The sequence below is a fragment of the Hyperoodon ampullatus genome, assembly GCF_949752795.1.
Source record: "Hyperoodon ampullatus genome assembly, chromosome: 19".
Lineage (NCBI taxonomy): Eukaryota > Metazoa > Chordata > Mammalia > Artiodactyla > Ziphiidae > Hyperoodon > Hyperoodon ampullatus.
This window is the reverse complement of record NC_136932.1, coordinates 5,124,979-5,140,873: the sequence shown is the minus strand read 5'-3', so window position 1 is coordinate 5,140,873 and position 15,895 is coordinate 5,124,979. Positions and strand designations below refer to the sequence as shown.

The following is a 15,895-nucleotide window of genomic DNA, read 5'->3' as shown; positions in this document are numbered from 1 at the left end:
CTGCCCAAGGTCACAGAGTAGGAAAAAAGGGCAGACCAGGATGAGGACCAGGTGCTCTTAATGTGCTGGACATTGTGCCATAAGCAGATTTGAAGCCATCTGTCCATCCCTCCATCCATCCCTCTGCCCCCAGGCTCCCGAGAGCCCAGCGCCCATGCTCATTCACTCAGCTCTCCTAGTAAGAGGCCCCCTGGTAGTTCTATTATGACTTCTGGTCCGAGAGCCCTTCTGAGAGTATGGCTGCCACTCGTCCTCCTGGACCACCTCGTCACTTGCTCTGACAGCCCCTCCTTTCTGCCCTCCAAATCTAAGATGGACAGCGTTCCTCCTGGAGAAGCTAGCCCAGTTGCTCCTGACCCATCTCAGAGCCACTGCAGTGGGAACTGTTGGCACTGAGACAGTGACTCAGACTTAGATCATTAAAAACCGCTCTGAAACAGGAAGGCCACAGGCCAGAAAGGACATCCAGAGGTCATGGGATCCAGCCCCTTGCCTCCTCCACAGCTGCCCCACCTCCGATTTCTAAAACCCAGACCAGATGGGCCCCAGGGCCCACCGACTTCCCTGCCTTTCCCCACTGATTCCCCTGGGAATTCTGTCCCATGTCTAGTCAGAGTCTCCTGGGTCAGTTCTCTCATGGAATAACAGGCTCCAAACAGCCGAGGAAAGTGAGGGAAGGAAGCTGTTTCTTCTCTCTACCTCAGAAAAAGACCCAGGAAGAGACAAATCTCCCAGAAGAAAGGAGAGAAAGACGAAAATGAACTTTCTGTGCCTGTCTTCTCTGGGCTAAGTGGTGTACTACACTGTCTCATTCATTCTCCCGGGAGTGAGGTAGGCACAATCTCCATTCTGCTGATGAAGAAATCAAGGCTTTAAAAGTTACCTACCCAAGGTCAAGTGAATTAGTGACTACACAGGTACTGGACTCGAAGGAACCCAGAGCCTCTTCTCTTTGGAGGGAAACAGGGGTACCTCCCCCCAGGAGGCCTCACAAACACAAACGAAGCCCCTGTTTGCTCCAGCCCAGGACAGGTAGAGATAGAGGGCTGATGACCCCATCTCAGGTGCTCCAAGCATTTCTAAGTCTGAGTTGCCTAGGGAGGGGTCGTTGGGCTGACCTGTGCTGGGCAGGAGGGAGGAGGGTGGCCCTCAGAGGGGAGCAGTGGGTAATGAATGAGCCTTTGGGGAAACTGGTCTGAGGGCTGAGGCCAGGTTCTCTTCAAACTCCTTTCAGGAAAGCTAGCACTCAGAGGGTCTGCAGTGTGTGGATCTGGAGGGGGAGGGGACTAAGCCCCCACTACCACAAACCCTCCCGTCCGCCCTGGTCCTAATTCTGCCAGTGGCAAATAAATCTCTATTCCTGGACGCAGTAACCTGAGCAGTGCTCCACCGGTGAGCTCGTCCTCAGGAGGAGATGGATGGCATGAATGGCTATGTGCATGGGGGGGGCGGGGGGGGCGGAGGAGGGAACTCTAGGTTCAGCCCCTCCTCCAGGGCTGGCATAAAGGCAGGACCCTCTTGAGTGCCACCTTCCCCTCATCTCATCACCCACAGAAGATGAGGAGGAAGGAGACTTAGACCCAGAAGTCTCTCCACCCACACCCAGGGAAGGATTCTCTCAACCTCCAACCTACCTCCATTTTCTTGGATAGGCCCAGAGATGAAGCTAGACCTTTTGATCAGGGCCAGCAGAGGCAGGAGGAGAGGTAGGGGAAGTTCGGGACATAGCAGGTAGGTGACATGTATTAGCGTCAGGCCAAGTGGACAGAGGACACCTTGGAGGGTAAGAAACCTCCTCCCCCTCACCTCTCCCTACCCCCAACTAACTCCATTTGTGGTAGGATCTTTAGGAGGGGGCATGTCTTGGAGAGGTTTGGGGACCTCAAGTGTGGGGACTGAGGCCTCTGCTCTGCTGAAGTCCAGGCAACAAGACTGGAAAGCAATATAGTTGTCCTGCTTTCCAGGACAGGGCTGGCCTTTGACACATGATGTTCATTTGTCCATTCTCTGCTGAGGAAACCCCTGCATAGTCCGAGGAGAGACACATTTGGGGAGAATGTCTCCAGGGCAGAGAGACATCCAGTTAACTGGGCGGAAGTGTCCCCATTCTTCACGTCGCTATCAGGAAGTCCTACCTTTATCTCATTTTCAGCTATCCTTCTGCAGATCCAACCTATTTCTATTCCCCACCACCACCCCCCCGCAACCCTTCCAGACTCCAATATGATCTCCTGAGGCTTCCTTCAACCTTGTCACGCCCCCAATTCCGGGTTTTTCAGGTAAAACTGCTCCCTCTACTTCTTTACCCTCCAAGCCCCTCCCCATCTTGTCAAGCCCCCCCAGGCTCCGCCCAGCTGCCCTCCTGGCCACCGCGGCAGCCAATAGCTGAGAACCTTATTTGCATAGCGGCGCTGGGGAGCCGCGGAGGGAAAGGGGAGGGACCAGGCGACCTCCTAAATCAAAGTTGGGAGGCGAGGACTGGGCGGAGGGGGTGCCCGGCTGGGGCCGGCGGGGGAGGGGGAGGGGAAGGGGTGGGGGCGCAGAGGACGGCGAAGCCTGCCGGACACTGACAGCTCCATCGCTCCCTCCCTCGGCTCAACCCCGAGTCCCCACTTCCCTCCTCCCCTCGCTCGGAGCAGCATCCTTGGTCCTCACTCCTGGGGTCGTCCTGCTCCCGCGGCTCCGTGTAATTACCTCCTCCCACCCACCAACCCGGGAACTTTCTCCGCCCGCACCCGGGAGGGGGGGGGGTGCTTTGCCTGGGCGGGTTTCTCCTGGGGTTCGTTGGGGGGCAGTCTCTAGAGAAGGGCTTCAGGGTCCCAGGGAGACGCCTGCCACCCTCAGCCTGCCTCCAGCCGGGCTGCCGTCGGGTCTCGGCACCCTCTCTTCCCCTCTCGCCTAACCATGACCGAAATGAGCGAGATGGAGAACGAACCGGACGACGCGGCCGCCCGCACCCCCCCGGGGACCGTCTCCGCCCTCCAGGAAACCAAGGTAACTCGGGAGGCGCGAGGCCTGGACCCCTGCCCAGTGCGCCCCCAGCCCGGGCGCCCTCCTCCCGATGCGGTTGCCACTGTGGCCTCGGGTGCCCTGGGGTCACAGTAGCGGGGCCCGTGTGGTCCCTAACGCTCCGCGCGGCGACCCGGGGGCAGTGGGTTCGTGACGAGGGGCCACAAGGAGCCCCCATCACACAAGCACGACACGCCCTTGCGCGCGTGATGAGCGGACGCTCCACCGCGACCCTCCAGGGAGGTTGTATGTAACTCGGGTTTGTTGGAGGGAGTCGGCGCAGCGAAGGCGGAGGCAGTGTGTAGCGGTGTGTAGCGGGTGTGGGCTGGTATACGCGCCCGCGTGTGCGTGCGAGGCGCACCCCTCCCGTGTCCGCCAGGTCTCTGTCCCTCTCTCTTTGCCTGTGTCTCTCTGAAAATGTCTCTACAACCTGTTTGTCTCTGTCTTGGTATCTCTCTGTGTGCGCCTCTCTCGGGTCCTCTCGGCGTCTCTGTGTGTTTATTTCTGAGTCTCTCTAGATGTCTCTCTCTGACCCGCCGCAGTCCCGCATTCCCTCCCTCCCAACCGGCTTAGGCTTGGGGACGTGAGGCCGCGGCCCGGGGTTCGCGCTGGGGGCTGCTGCGGCGCGGGCCATCACTGGCGGGGACCCGGGGACCGTTGTTGCGGCTCCGGATGAGAAAGACAGGCAGCCCACGCCAGCGGGCCGTGGGCCGGGGAGGGGGGCGGGGAGCTGGTAGAAGCAAAAAGGGAAGTCATCATAATTAATGAATGTCATAATTAATCCTAATTATGTATGATTGCTACTCCCGCGGGAGTCACAATGAATAAATTATTCCCCAATGAAGTCAGGCGGAGCCCAGACTCCTGGCGCTGAAGGCGGTGGGGTGGGGGAGAACACTGCTCACATTCAACCACACACACACACACACACACACACACACACACACGCCTCTATGCTGCCTGCTCCCTCCCGAGTTCTAGGTGCTGACCCGCAAGAAGTTCTGCGGGAAGCGACCTGAGCGGGGGACCTGGGGATGGGGAGAGAAGAAGGGGCAGTGCTCTCTCTGCCCCCCGCCCCCACCGACCAGATTTCAGGCCAAGACTTCTCGCTCCCTTTCCACCCTGGTAAATTGTTCCCACCCGGCTTCTGTTACCCAGATGAGGAGGGGGGCAGCCAGGACCAGAAATGGGTGGGGTCTTTGGCTCCCCCTGGTATCACTGGCTCATCTATAGCTCTTTCCAATGCCCATCTTCCTCCTAATTCTGTCTTGACCGCCCCCCAGGATATGAGGTTAATTCAAGGTCAAGGTCATCAAGGGAGTGACCAAGGGAAGATGAGTAGGACCAGAGTGGCTGGTGTCTGGCTGAGGCACCCCAGGTAGGCTCCCCATCCCTAAACCAAAGCGAACCAGTGGGTCTCCACAGCCAAGTCTTCAGATTCACACTTGACCTTCTCCTGCTCCCATCTGAGAACTAGACCTTGGGCTCTCAGACCACAGAGTTACCTCCCCCTCAGAGAGCCAAGTCTACTGGGAAAGGAATGAGGTGTTGGGGGGCAGAATATTGCTTGGAATATTTGTGACAACTTCTTTCAAGCAGAAGATCCTCATCCTGAGGGAACTGAGCCCCATCCTGAGTTCCAGCGCTCCTGAGCTTCACAGCTGCCTTCTAGTCACCCTGGGCAGACACATACAAACCCCTTGCTTGCTTCCCAGGGGTTTGAGGGCCTCCCAGGTCCTGCCCTGATTCCCACACCGCGGCCTGGCCACTCAGCCCCCTCCTTAAGAGTGCTCCCAGAGCAGGCAGGAGGGCTGGGCAGTGCTGCCTCAGCAGTCAGCAGGCTGCAGGCTCAGCTGTGTGGGGAGGGGTGGTCAGGGCCTGGCAGGTCTGTACCTCTTTCCTCCCAGCCCAAGGACTGTCCCATGCCATCACCTCTGGGTCTGAGCCACGGAGATCTGCGGAGCAGGGAAGGAAGGGAAGTGTACACCTGACCTGGTCCCTCTGTGCCAGGCCAGTTGGAGCCCTGCCCCTTTGCCGTCCTCCCCTGTACCTCATTTATGAAGGACTCAGTAATAACAACACAGGCTGGATTGCAGGTCTGGGAGAAGGTACTCAGGAGGGCAGAGGTGGGCAGAGAGAGAATTCAGAACACTTGCCAGCCTCCTTCCATTCCCCCACCTCAACTTGTCCCAAAGTAGCTTCCGTCTTCAGACTGTAGAAGTGGAGGAGAGGAAGGGAGAGGGTCAGTGCTGCCCACCCAGCTCAGTCTGAGGCAGGTACAACAGAGGTGGCTGGTGTACTTGTCTTCATTAGGCAGTGAAGTCAACATTTCAGACCTATTCATCAGTGTTTGGGGCCCCCTGGGGATTTCTTGCCAGCCCAAGTCCAGCCTCCTGCTCACCCTAAAGTCAGGTATCACTCCGGCACCCAGGCTACTCAGCCACCCTCCTAGTGTCAGCATCGCCCTCTCTGGGTCCCCATCCCATCCTACGACATAGGGCCTGCCATCACCCCCTTTGGTGCCATCTTTGGAAAGACCCTGCCATGCCAGCTCTGCCATCTGAGTCAGCTTGTGTCACATCTGCCACCACCCTCTGCCAGCTGCCTCGTGCCATTTCAGGAGCTGGCAGGAACTGAGGAAGGAAGGGACTGTCCAGGGTGTGGGGAGGTGGGGAGGAGGCAGGCAGGCCATGTCCTGCCTCCAGGAGGGGATTCAGAATAACAGCTCTGATGGTCCAAGCTCCAAGCCAGACAAGTTCCTGGTGCTTTGGGAGGGAATGGGGTCCAGGTGGGCCAGCTTGCCAGGGTATATGACGACTTCTTCTCATGCCAGGGAATGGGTCCTGGGACAGTGGGGGCACCAAAAAGATAGAGGGTGGGGAGGTAGAGAAAGGTCTTCTCTGGGAACTAGGAGTCCCAGGAGTGGAAATACCTGGCCAGGCTGAGCCCAAATGAGGTTTGGGTGGCCAAGCCAGATGTCTCTGGTGTGGGCAGGCATTAAGCCATTTGGCAGAGATGCCATCCTCTGCCCTCCAGCCACAGCCCTTGACATCTGCCAGCCACCCCAGGTGGCATTCCTTCCCACTTCTCCACCCTACTGGGATCTGGGGCAGAGCCGGGGCTGCCCTGGTGGTGGGGAACATTCTGTTCCAGAGGCTTTTGGTACCCGGCAGAGGTGGCTCTTGGCACTGAGTCCAGGCGGGGACCAGGAAAGGGCACAGGCTGGAGAGTAGGGAGGCTTGAAGTCTCATCCTGTGAGGATTACTCTGGAAATAATGGCCTCAGGAGGGGGGAACATGATTGATGTCTTCAAATATTTGAAGAACTGATGTGTGTAAGTGGGAGTAGCCCTTCCTGGAGCCAAGGGAGGGACGAGGGCCGATAGGCAGGGAGGCAGGTTTCAGCTCTAAATAGGGAAGCACTTTCCAGCGGTTGCAGCTGCCCAAAGATGGAATGACTGTCCCAAGAGAGGATGTGCTTGCCGTCACAAGAGGTGACCAACAGAGTCAGACAATTCAGAGGGGACGTGACCAGAGCAGGGCGGGGTGGGGACTGCTCTATGTGCCCAGTCTTTCAAGTCCCTTCTAACCCTACATGTCATGACAAGCCCATGGCACAACTGAGGGCCAGAGGTGAGGGCCAAGGCAGGGCGCTCCTGGTCACTTGGGCTCAATAGTCAAAGCCACTGGTTCAAGTCCCGGCTCTGCTTCTTAGCAGCTGCGGACTCATGATGAGTGAGTGATTTAACCCCCTCCGTTCCTCATCTGAAAAGTGGGCCAATAATTGTCACCACCTCAGTGGGTAGTGCCAGGGTTAATGAGCTTCTGCATATCAATTCCAGGACTCTGACAACCACAGCCCCTCATTATGTTCATAAGTTTAGGTTTTGCTTTGGGGACTTGAGCCTGTATTGCTTAGAGAGCATCTAACCCTGACTTGGAGGTGGGGAAACTGAAGCTTAGAGAGAGAGGAAGTGAAGTAACTTGCCTTCAGGCAGCAGATTGCGTTCTGCCCCCAACCCCCAGCACATCCTCCCAGAGACCTCCTGTGCTCTGTGCCCACGGCCCCTGCGCAGAGCAGTGGGTGGTTCACCCGCCCCTCTGGGCCTGTCAGAGCCCCCAGAGCCACATAGAACATATTCGTGTTCTAATTAATTGTCCCTCTGGGCCTCGACCTCTGCCCCAATGCCCAGGCAGCTGGGGCCTGGGGCCCTGCTTCTCAGAGACGCACAAAGAAGCCCACAGTGCTGGCCAGGAAGCTGGATTTGGAAGGAGCTGAGCAACTCAGCATGCCGGTCCCCCTAGGGCTCTGGCCTTTCAGCTGGCACACCGGGGCCCGCCTTTTGCCCAAACATTTCCTCCTCTGCTTCCCTCTCTGTCATGTGGCCTGCTGGCCTCCCTAGGGCTAGAGGGGCCACCACTTCCATTCCCTTGACACGGTTGCCAAGCTGGCATCCCTGGCACACAGGCTGCCTGGTGTCCCAGCTGGGAACCCTGGCCAAGTCTCCCTGCCTAGAGCCAGGCCTCTGCCCCCCACCTCCACCCGTTTCTTTTTTTAACTGGTAGAAAGGAATGGGAGGGGTAAGGGCTTTCAACAGGAGGGGCGTAGGACAGGGGCCTGGGTAGAGAGGTCCAGATCTCACACCGGGTAGAATAAGGGTGTGTTTGGGTGAGCAATGGAAATAACTCTGGCCTCACCGCAGAATCCACCCTGCACTCCAGACCACGTGCTCCGTTTAGGATTCCAGCCACTTGCTCATCATTTATTCCACAAACATTGACTGAGCACCCACTATGTGCTGAGGCCCATTATGGAGATTTGAAGCAACTTTCCCCACCCTCCAGGGGCTCACAGCCTCCCGGAGGAGTGAGAAGTAAATGACAACATAAACCTGATCGGAGCTATCATGGAAGCCCATCCAGATGCAGCCAACCAGAGGAGGGAGTGGTCCCACTGAAAGGAATTCCTGCAGAAAAAGAAACAGCTTCCCAGAGAAGGAAGAATCACAGGAGACCCTGAAGAAGAAAGCGGGAAATAACTGGATAAGGCAAAGAAGAGGACACACATATAAAAAGCTCAGACGGGGCTTCCCTGGTGGCGCCGTGGTTGAGAGTCCGCCTGCTGATGCAGGGGACACGGGTTCGTGCCCCGGTCCTGGAAGATCGCACATGCCGCGGAGCGGCTGGGCCCGTGAGCCATGGCCGCTGAGCCTGCGCGTCCGGAGCCTGTGCTCCGCAACGGGAGAGGCCACAACGGTGAGAGGCCCGCGTACCGCAAAAAAAAAACAAAACAAAAAGCTCAGAGGCATGAAACACGGATGAGTTCAAGTCCTCACATTTGGGCTCAGGTGGAAGGCCTGGGGTGGAAGGGAAGGTTTGGCCAAGCTGTAGTTTCATGGCTGGGACAGGGGCCTTGGCTGGGTCCTGAGGAGCCGTGAAAGTTTTTTTGTGGGGTCAGGGATCACCTCCCTGGCAGCTGAATGGAGAACAAGTGGGGATGGGCAAGGTGGAGGCAAAGAGCTATGGCCCTGAACACCCGACAGGGTGCTGGAACCTGAACCGGGGCAGGGCTCTGGGGTGCTGAGGTGTTGCAGGGGATGAACTGGAGAGGTGTTTTGGAGGGAGAATCAGCCCTGAGGATGAGGGTCCAGGGTGACCACTCCCCCACTCCCTGTTCAAGGACCGAGGACCTGGTGTGTTTTGGCCCCCAAAGTACTATTTTGTTAAGTCGAGTAAATGGTACATCCATTCAGTGAAATTCCTGTGCAGCCATACAAAAAGAATGGTGAAACTCTTTGTGTATTTGTATGGAATGATTTCCAAGAAAAAAAGCAAGGCGCGGGAGAAATAGTATACTACCATTTCTGCAAATAAAAAAGGAAATAAAACCTCTTGAATTTGTTTCTATCCAATTTCACATAAAGTTCTAGATTTCTTAACTGACTTTTTTTTTTTTGGTTGCACGCAGCATGCGGATTTTCCTGTGCCCCCTGCAATGGAAGCACAGAGTCTTAACCACTGAACCACCAAGAAGTCCCTCTTAACTGACTTTAAATTTCATAAGTTCATGAAATGGATTAATATTTTTTATTAAAAAATTACTTTTATAAACAAAAAGTCTAGGGGTGGGGTAGGGAGGGTGGGAGGGAGATGCAAGAGGGAGGAGATATGGGGATATATGTATATGTATAGCTGATTCACTTTGTTATACAGCAGAAACTAACACACCGTTGTAAAGCAATTATACTCCAATAAAGATGTTAAAAAAAAAAAAAAAGTCTAGGGACTTCCCACGTGGCTCAGTGGTTGAGATTCCGCACTCTCAAAGCAGGGGACCCGGGTTCGATCCCTTGTCAGGGAACTAGATCCCACGTGCATGCCGCAACTAAGAGTTCACATGCCGCAACTAAGGAGCCCATGCACCACAACTAAGGAGCTGGCGAGCTGCAACTAAGGAAACCACCTGCCACAACTAAGACCCGATGCAACCAAATAAATAAATAAATATTTTTAAAAAACAAAGTCGAGATTTCTTTTTGAAAATTGAGAAACCTGGCAACGCTGGGCTGCCCCTACAGACTAGCTCAGCTGGCTAAAGGAGACCAGCAGCTACTCGCTGGCTGTCCAGTCCCCACCACTCCTAATTTGGTGCCTGTCCAGCCAGAACTCCTTTGCTCGAGGAGGTTCCCTGCCTGGCTCTTATGGGCACCTGGAATGGTGACCTGCCTTCTGGAACTTGGCAGCCTCTTTCTCAGTACTTCATCTCACCTCTGGCTCTCAGCCTTCAGGCTGCCGCTGGCCGAGGAGAGAGCCCGGGGAGCCAGTCCCCTCCAGGCTCACAGCCCCTTTTCCTCTCTCAGCTCCAGAGGTTCAAGCGCTCACTTTCCCTCAAGAACATCCTCCGAAGTAAGAGCATGGAGAACTTCTTCTTTCGCTCGGGGTCTGAGCTCAAATGCCCCACCGAGGTGCTGCTGACGCCCCCGACCCCGCTGCCGCCTCCCTCCCCACCACCAGCGTCTGCAGACAGGGGCCTACCCACCCCAGCCCTGTCCCCCTGCCCGATCTCACGCCCCCTGGCACCACTCAAACCAGTGAGGCTGCACAGCTTCCAGGAACACGTCTTCAAGCGAGCCAGCCCCTGTGAGCTGTGCCACCAGTTCGTTGTGGGTAGGTGCCTGGGTGGCAACAGAAGGGGTCGGGGCGGGGGTGGGAGTGGGCCCATGGACCTGACTGCCTGGTGTTGGGCTGCTGCTAATTCTAACTGTGCCCCTCCCTCTGGGAGGACACATAAGCACCCTTGGGGGTGCGTGGGGACCCAGTGTTGCTGTGCTTACTAACAGCTCAGGTTCCACCCTGACTGTGTGGAGGTCGGAGCTAGGCCCCAGGCTGGCATGAGGATGCCCAGTCCCTTGCTCCCTCATGCCCTAACCTGCCTCCTGTGCTCCTTGCCCTTGGATGTAGCCTCTCTTGACCACCCCCTCTTGCCAAACCCACATTCTTCCCAGGAAACTCCAAGCAGGGTTTGCGTTGTAAGACATGCAAAGTCAGCGTCCACCTCTGGTGCTCCGAGGAGATCTCCCACCAGCAATGCCCAGGCAAGACGGTGAGTGGAGACCACACAGAGATGGCTGGCTGATGCTCCCAGGCCTGGCATGTGGGGGAATGAGTGCCCCGCAGGGCTGGTTCCTCATGTGGGGTGGTGCTTGGGCTTGGGGAAGGCCAAACTCTCAAGGGGCTGTGACCTCCCTGTGCCCTCTCTCTGCCCCACCCCCCCGCCACAGTCCTCCTCCTTCCGCCGCAACTTCAGCTCCCCCCTCCTGGTGCATGAGCCGCCACCAGCCTGTGCCATGAGCAAGGAGTCCCCACCCACTGGTGAGTGTCCACTGTTGCCCCTGATCCCACTGTGGTGTGATGAGAGACCCATGCCCTCCTCAGATGAGCACCTGAGTCACACTGGCACTGCCCGTTCTTGGCACTACTACCACTCCCTTCTTTTTTTTTTAGACTTCTTCTTCTTCTTTTTGCTTGTTTGTTTTGGTTTTTTTCCCCACTTCCCTTCTTTGGATGCTCCCGTCCTGAATGTAGAGTTCATTCATTCATTCATCCATCCTTCAACAAACACTTTATTGAACACCTACTAAGTGCCAGGCACTGTGCCAGACATGGGAACACAGCCCTGAAGAAGGTGGAGCTCATGGTCTAGTAAGGGAGCTAGACATGAAATAAATCACATAAATCATCAATTAACCATCACTTGGTGAATGCCTGAAACAGAAGGATAGGGAATAAAGAGAGGATAAAGTCGGCACCGACCTCGTCCACAGAGGCAAGGAAGGCATCCGGGAGACTTGAAAGATAGGGAATTAGTCTGAGGATCTGGGGAAGACCACTGTGGACAGAAGGCAGGCCAGAGATAGGGAGGGGCAGAGAGTTAAAGAAAGGATAATGAGGCTGGGACTGAGGGAGTCAGAGTAAAAGGGTGAGATGGGACCCTGGGTGCAGGGCCTTTGAGTCCATTTTAAGAGTGTTCTCTGGACTTTATTCTTTTTTTTAATTTTAATTGTAGTTGATTTACAATGTTGTGTTAATTTCTGCTGTACAGCAAAGTGATTCAGTTATACATATATATATATTATTTTTCCTATTCTTTTCCATTATGGTTTATCACAGGATACTGAATATAGTTCCCTGTGCTCTACAGTAGGACCTTGGTGTTTAACCATTCTGTGTATAAACAGTTTGCATTTGCTAATCCCAGACTCCCAATCCATCCCTCCCCCACCCCGCCTCCCCCTTGGTAACCACAAGTCTTTGGACTTTTTTATAAGGTCAATTTTTGTGTTTTTACAAGAGCATTCTGGCTACTGTGTGGGTTGGAGGGGCTGGACTGGAAGCAGGGAGACCAGTTGGGAGGCCACGATGGTTGCCAGGAAAGGGTTTGGTAGCTTGGACCAGGCTGGTAGCAGTGGGGACGGAGAGAAGTGAGCAGATTCTAGAAACGTTTGGGAGGTAGGACGAGGTGATGGGGTGAACACAGGCCGTGAGGTGGACAAGGGGTCCAGGAGGCTCCAGGTTTGTGCCTGGGCACTGTGGGAGGACACGGAGCGTTCACTGCCGCGAGGGAGACCTGGGAGGGGCAGGTGAGGGAGTGCGGATTTCAGTTTAGGGCTGGCTGAGCAGGACAGCCAGCAGGGCAGCCGGGGCTGAGATGCAGGACTTCAGGGCGGAGCGAGGCTGGCAGCAGGGCGCCCGGCCTTGATGGTGACTCCTCAGTAGGGGCCAGCGGGAAGGTGGACCCCGTCTATGAGACCCTGCGCTATGGAACCTCCTTGGCCCTGATGAACCGCTCCAGCTTCAGCAGCACCTCTGAGTCCCCCACACAGAGCTTGGTAGGTATGGGGAGGACCAAAGGGGAGCCTCGGGCGCAGAGGTCTCAGAGGGTGGGGGGTCCAGGGGTTGAGCCCTCCCCTCTCTGTGTCCCTAGAGCGAGCGGGATGAGCTGATTGAGGACGGGGAAGGCAGCATCCGCAGCTCAGAGGAGGGCCCTGGCGACAGCGGTGAGTGGGACTGGGGACCAGGGGCAGGAATGGAGCCCAGTGCGGGCTGCTGCCTGCTGCCTCACACCCTTGCCCCACCCCGGCATCTCCAGTATTCACAGCCCCGGCCGAGAGTGAAGGGTCAGGACCAGAGGAGAAGAGCCCTGGACAGCAGGTGAGGCTGGGCTGGCAGTGAGCCCCCGGCAGGCCAGGTGGGAAGGGGATGTTCTTCTCCTTGTCACTGATCCCTAGGTGGGTGACAGCGTGCTGAGTGGGGGTATCCCTGCTCCATCATTTATTCTCAGTCTACAGGGATGGGCAATGCCAGGGGGATTAGGCCCGGGAGGCAGGGGTGTTACCACTCCCACCACTGACCCAATGCCTACTGCGCCCACTCCTGCTCCCCCAAGGGTGGGCAGTTCTAGGGTGCAGCAGGCAGAGGAGGATCCCTCTTCTCCATCCCTGGCCCAGTCCCTTCAGGGGTGTGTAAGCACAGCAGACAGGATAGTCTTCACCTCCCCTGTCATTGACCCAGGAGCACTGTGCCCCATCTCCTAGCCCCCAGGGTAGGCAAGGTCAGGGCAAGGGGAGCGTGGGTGGAAAAAGAAAGGTGTCCCCCTCCCATCAATGACCCAGAGCTTTTCCACAGGCCCCCAGGTCCCTTCTACGGAAGGATGTGGGGCCCATGTACTCCTACGTCGCGCTCTACAAGTTTCTGCCCCAGGAAAACAACGACCTGGCTTTGCAGTAAGTCCTCCAGCGGCCCAGTCCCCGCCCCGCCCCACCCCGGGCAGCTGCCTGGCTCCAACCTCAGGGCTCTGTGCTCCCAGACCTCGGAACATGAGTGTGAGGGAACCTCCTCCTGGCACACTTGAGGCTACTGAGCCCAAAGAGGAGACAGAGGTGCCAGAGTCCAAGAGGAATTGGTGCTAATGTCACGTTTCCTGCCCCCTGCCCGGCCTCTGTCCTGGAGTGTCTGCCATACCTGTAGTCATCCGGGGTCCTCCAAGGGCATCGAGAACTCTCCCCCAGCTGAGGGGGGCATGCAGGGCATCTGGGGGCCTAGGACTGTTGGGATTCAGAGGGGGAGGGTCCCTCCTGCCCCATGTGCTACCTCCGCTCTCTCATCCCAGGCCTGGAGACCGGATCATGCTGGTGGATGACTCTAACGAGGACTGGTGGAAGGTGACTTGGCAGCGCGGGGAGCGGGGGGTGGGGAGCGGAGGGTGGGGAGCGGTAGGCCCGTCACTAGCCCACTAGCCCGCACCCTCAGAGGACACTGCCCCAAAGACCTCCTCTCCTTCCTCCACCGGCCCTAGCCAGGCCTAGGCCCACCCTCAGGTCTTACTCTCACTTTGCCCCTCCCCGCCCCAGTCTTGTCCCTCCGCCCACCTTGTGCCCTTTCCAGCCCAGAAGCCACCCGACTAGGGGCTCAAATACAGAGAAGCCACATCTGGAGGAGGACAGCATTGGCTCTGAGTGGGCATTAGGTCTAGAGAAAGCAGCGGGGGTCAGGGGGTGGCACGAGTGCCTATTGCCAGCCTCATCCCCAGGGCAAGGTCGGCGACCGGGTTGGCTTCTTCCCAGCCAATTTTGTGCAGCGGGTGAGGCCAGGCGAGAACGTTTGGCGCTGCTGTCAACCCTTCTCCGGGAACAAGGAACAGGGCTACATGAGCCTCAAGGAGAGCCAGGTGAGGGCCTGGGCCCTGCATGGCTGGAGAGGTGGGCGTGGGAGAGAGGCGGCAGGGGTGTGGGCAGGGGCCCTGGAGGAGGACGCTTGCAGCCTGGCAGCAGGAGGGAAGGCAGGCTAGAAGCAGTGGGACTGGGATGTTCCCTGGTGGCCTAGTGATTAGGATTCTGGGCTTTCATTACCGTGGCCGGGTTCAATCCCTAGTCCGGGAACTGAAATTCCCGTTTAAAAAAAAAAAAAAAAAGCAGCAGTGGGACTGCAGGGCTTTTCTGTCCTCCCCTCTGGGAATTGGGGCTGGCAGCTAACACAGGCAGAGGGCTGGGTTATGTTAGAGACAGTTGGGGGAGAAGCACTGGATTAGGAGTCTAGAGGCTTGGGTTTGAATGCTGGCTCTGCCTTTGGGCTCTTGTTAAACATGGGCAAGTCCTTTTCCCCCTGTTACCTCCTCTGTGAAATGGTAGTTTGTCAGGGGCATTAGACCAGCTGATCTCAAAGGTCAGACCCGAAGGGATGCTCTGTGTCTGCTGACTGCCTGCTCTTGCACCCTGTACTCTCATGGGATCTGCTCCCATCACCCGGTCTCCAACCACATCTGATGCTGGTCCCGTCATCCCCTGGGATGGACCGCCTGGGAGCCATCAGCAGGACTTGGGGCCAGGGATGCAGGCAGTGCCAAGCCTCAGCTTCATGTCTCTTCCGCTCAGATCTGTGTGGGCGTGGGCAGGAGCAAGGATGCTGATGGCTTCATCCGCGTCAGCAGCGGCAAAAAGCGGGGTCTGGTGCCAGCCAACGTCCTGACTGAGATCTGAGAAGAGCCAAGAGAACCCAGAAGCCACCCCTGCCTGTGCCCGGCCCTTGCTTCTGGCCCCAGGAGGGGAGCAGGCATCTGCCCACACTCTCTCTCCCTCTGCCCTTCTCCTAGGGGCCAGTCATCATGGCTTGGGAGGCTTCTGCACTGAGGAGGGTTTTATTTCATGGGTCCTGGGGTGCCCTGAGGAGGCCGCTGCTCTGAGACTTGGAGGTGGGGAGGAGGAGAAAGTGGGAGGGGATGGGAAAGCTCCAGGTGGGTCCCCCTGGTGCCCATGCACTCCCAAAGCCCGTTGCCATGCTGAGTCCAGCCCTGAGCGGAAGTTCCTGGGGAACTTCCCTGCTGCCTCTTCCAGAGACCTTCCCCTGCCCACAGCATCTTTGCCTGCCTGACAACTCCCCTCTCCTCACAGAGCCTCTGCTTGGGTCTTTGTGTGTGTGACCCTGCAGCTGCCCCTTTGGAAGTGGGGCCTTGGGAAGGTGCCTTCCAGGGTCCCTTAGCCCCAGCTCTGGGTAGGAAGGGAATTCAGGGCTGCAGGAGGATCCTGGTCTCACCACCTCTGTCACTCCATCAATTCTCAGGAAAGTTCTGCGGTTCTCTCTCCCATTACTTGAAACCTGGGTGGACAGAGGAGGGGAGGGCTGAGGTCTGGGGAAGCTGTGGTAAATCAGAGACTGTCCCCCCAAGTAGCACAGTCACCGCAGAGCAGCCTCATCCTACCCTTGTGCACTGGGAAAGGACACCCAGGAGCGGCCTGAACACAGAAACCTGATTAAGAACAAAAGACTGGCCCACGCCTGCTCAAAATAACCCCCAGTTCACTGTCAGGACTCTAAAAGCTCGGTTCCTGTCC

General features: G+C 57.0%; 1 protein-coding gene across 1 annotated transcript; it reads left to right on the top strand.

Annotated features, from left to right (window-relative positions):
- Positions 1 to 2,904: 2,904 nt before the first annotated feature.
- On the top strand, positions 2,905 to 15,043 carry STAC2 (SH3 and cysteine rich domain 2; the record flags this gene model as incomplete). The annotated part of the gene is made up of 11 exons (XM_079724629.1): positions 2,905 to 2,994; positions 9,869 to 10,175; positions 10,514 to 10,611; positions 10,790 to 10,880; positions 12,285 to 12,397; positions 12,493 to 12,565; positions 12,658 to 12,719; positions 13,194 to 13,291; positions 13,678 to 13,729; positions 14,098 to 14,235; positions 14,939 to 15,043. 11 exons carry the CDS (start codon positions 2,905 to 2,907, stop codon positions 15,041 to 15,043), a joined length of 1,227 nt encoding a protein of 408 aa, XP_079580755.1.
- Positions 15,044 to 15,895: the final 852 nt, after the last annotated feature.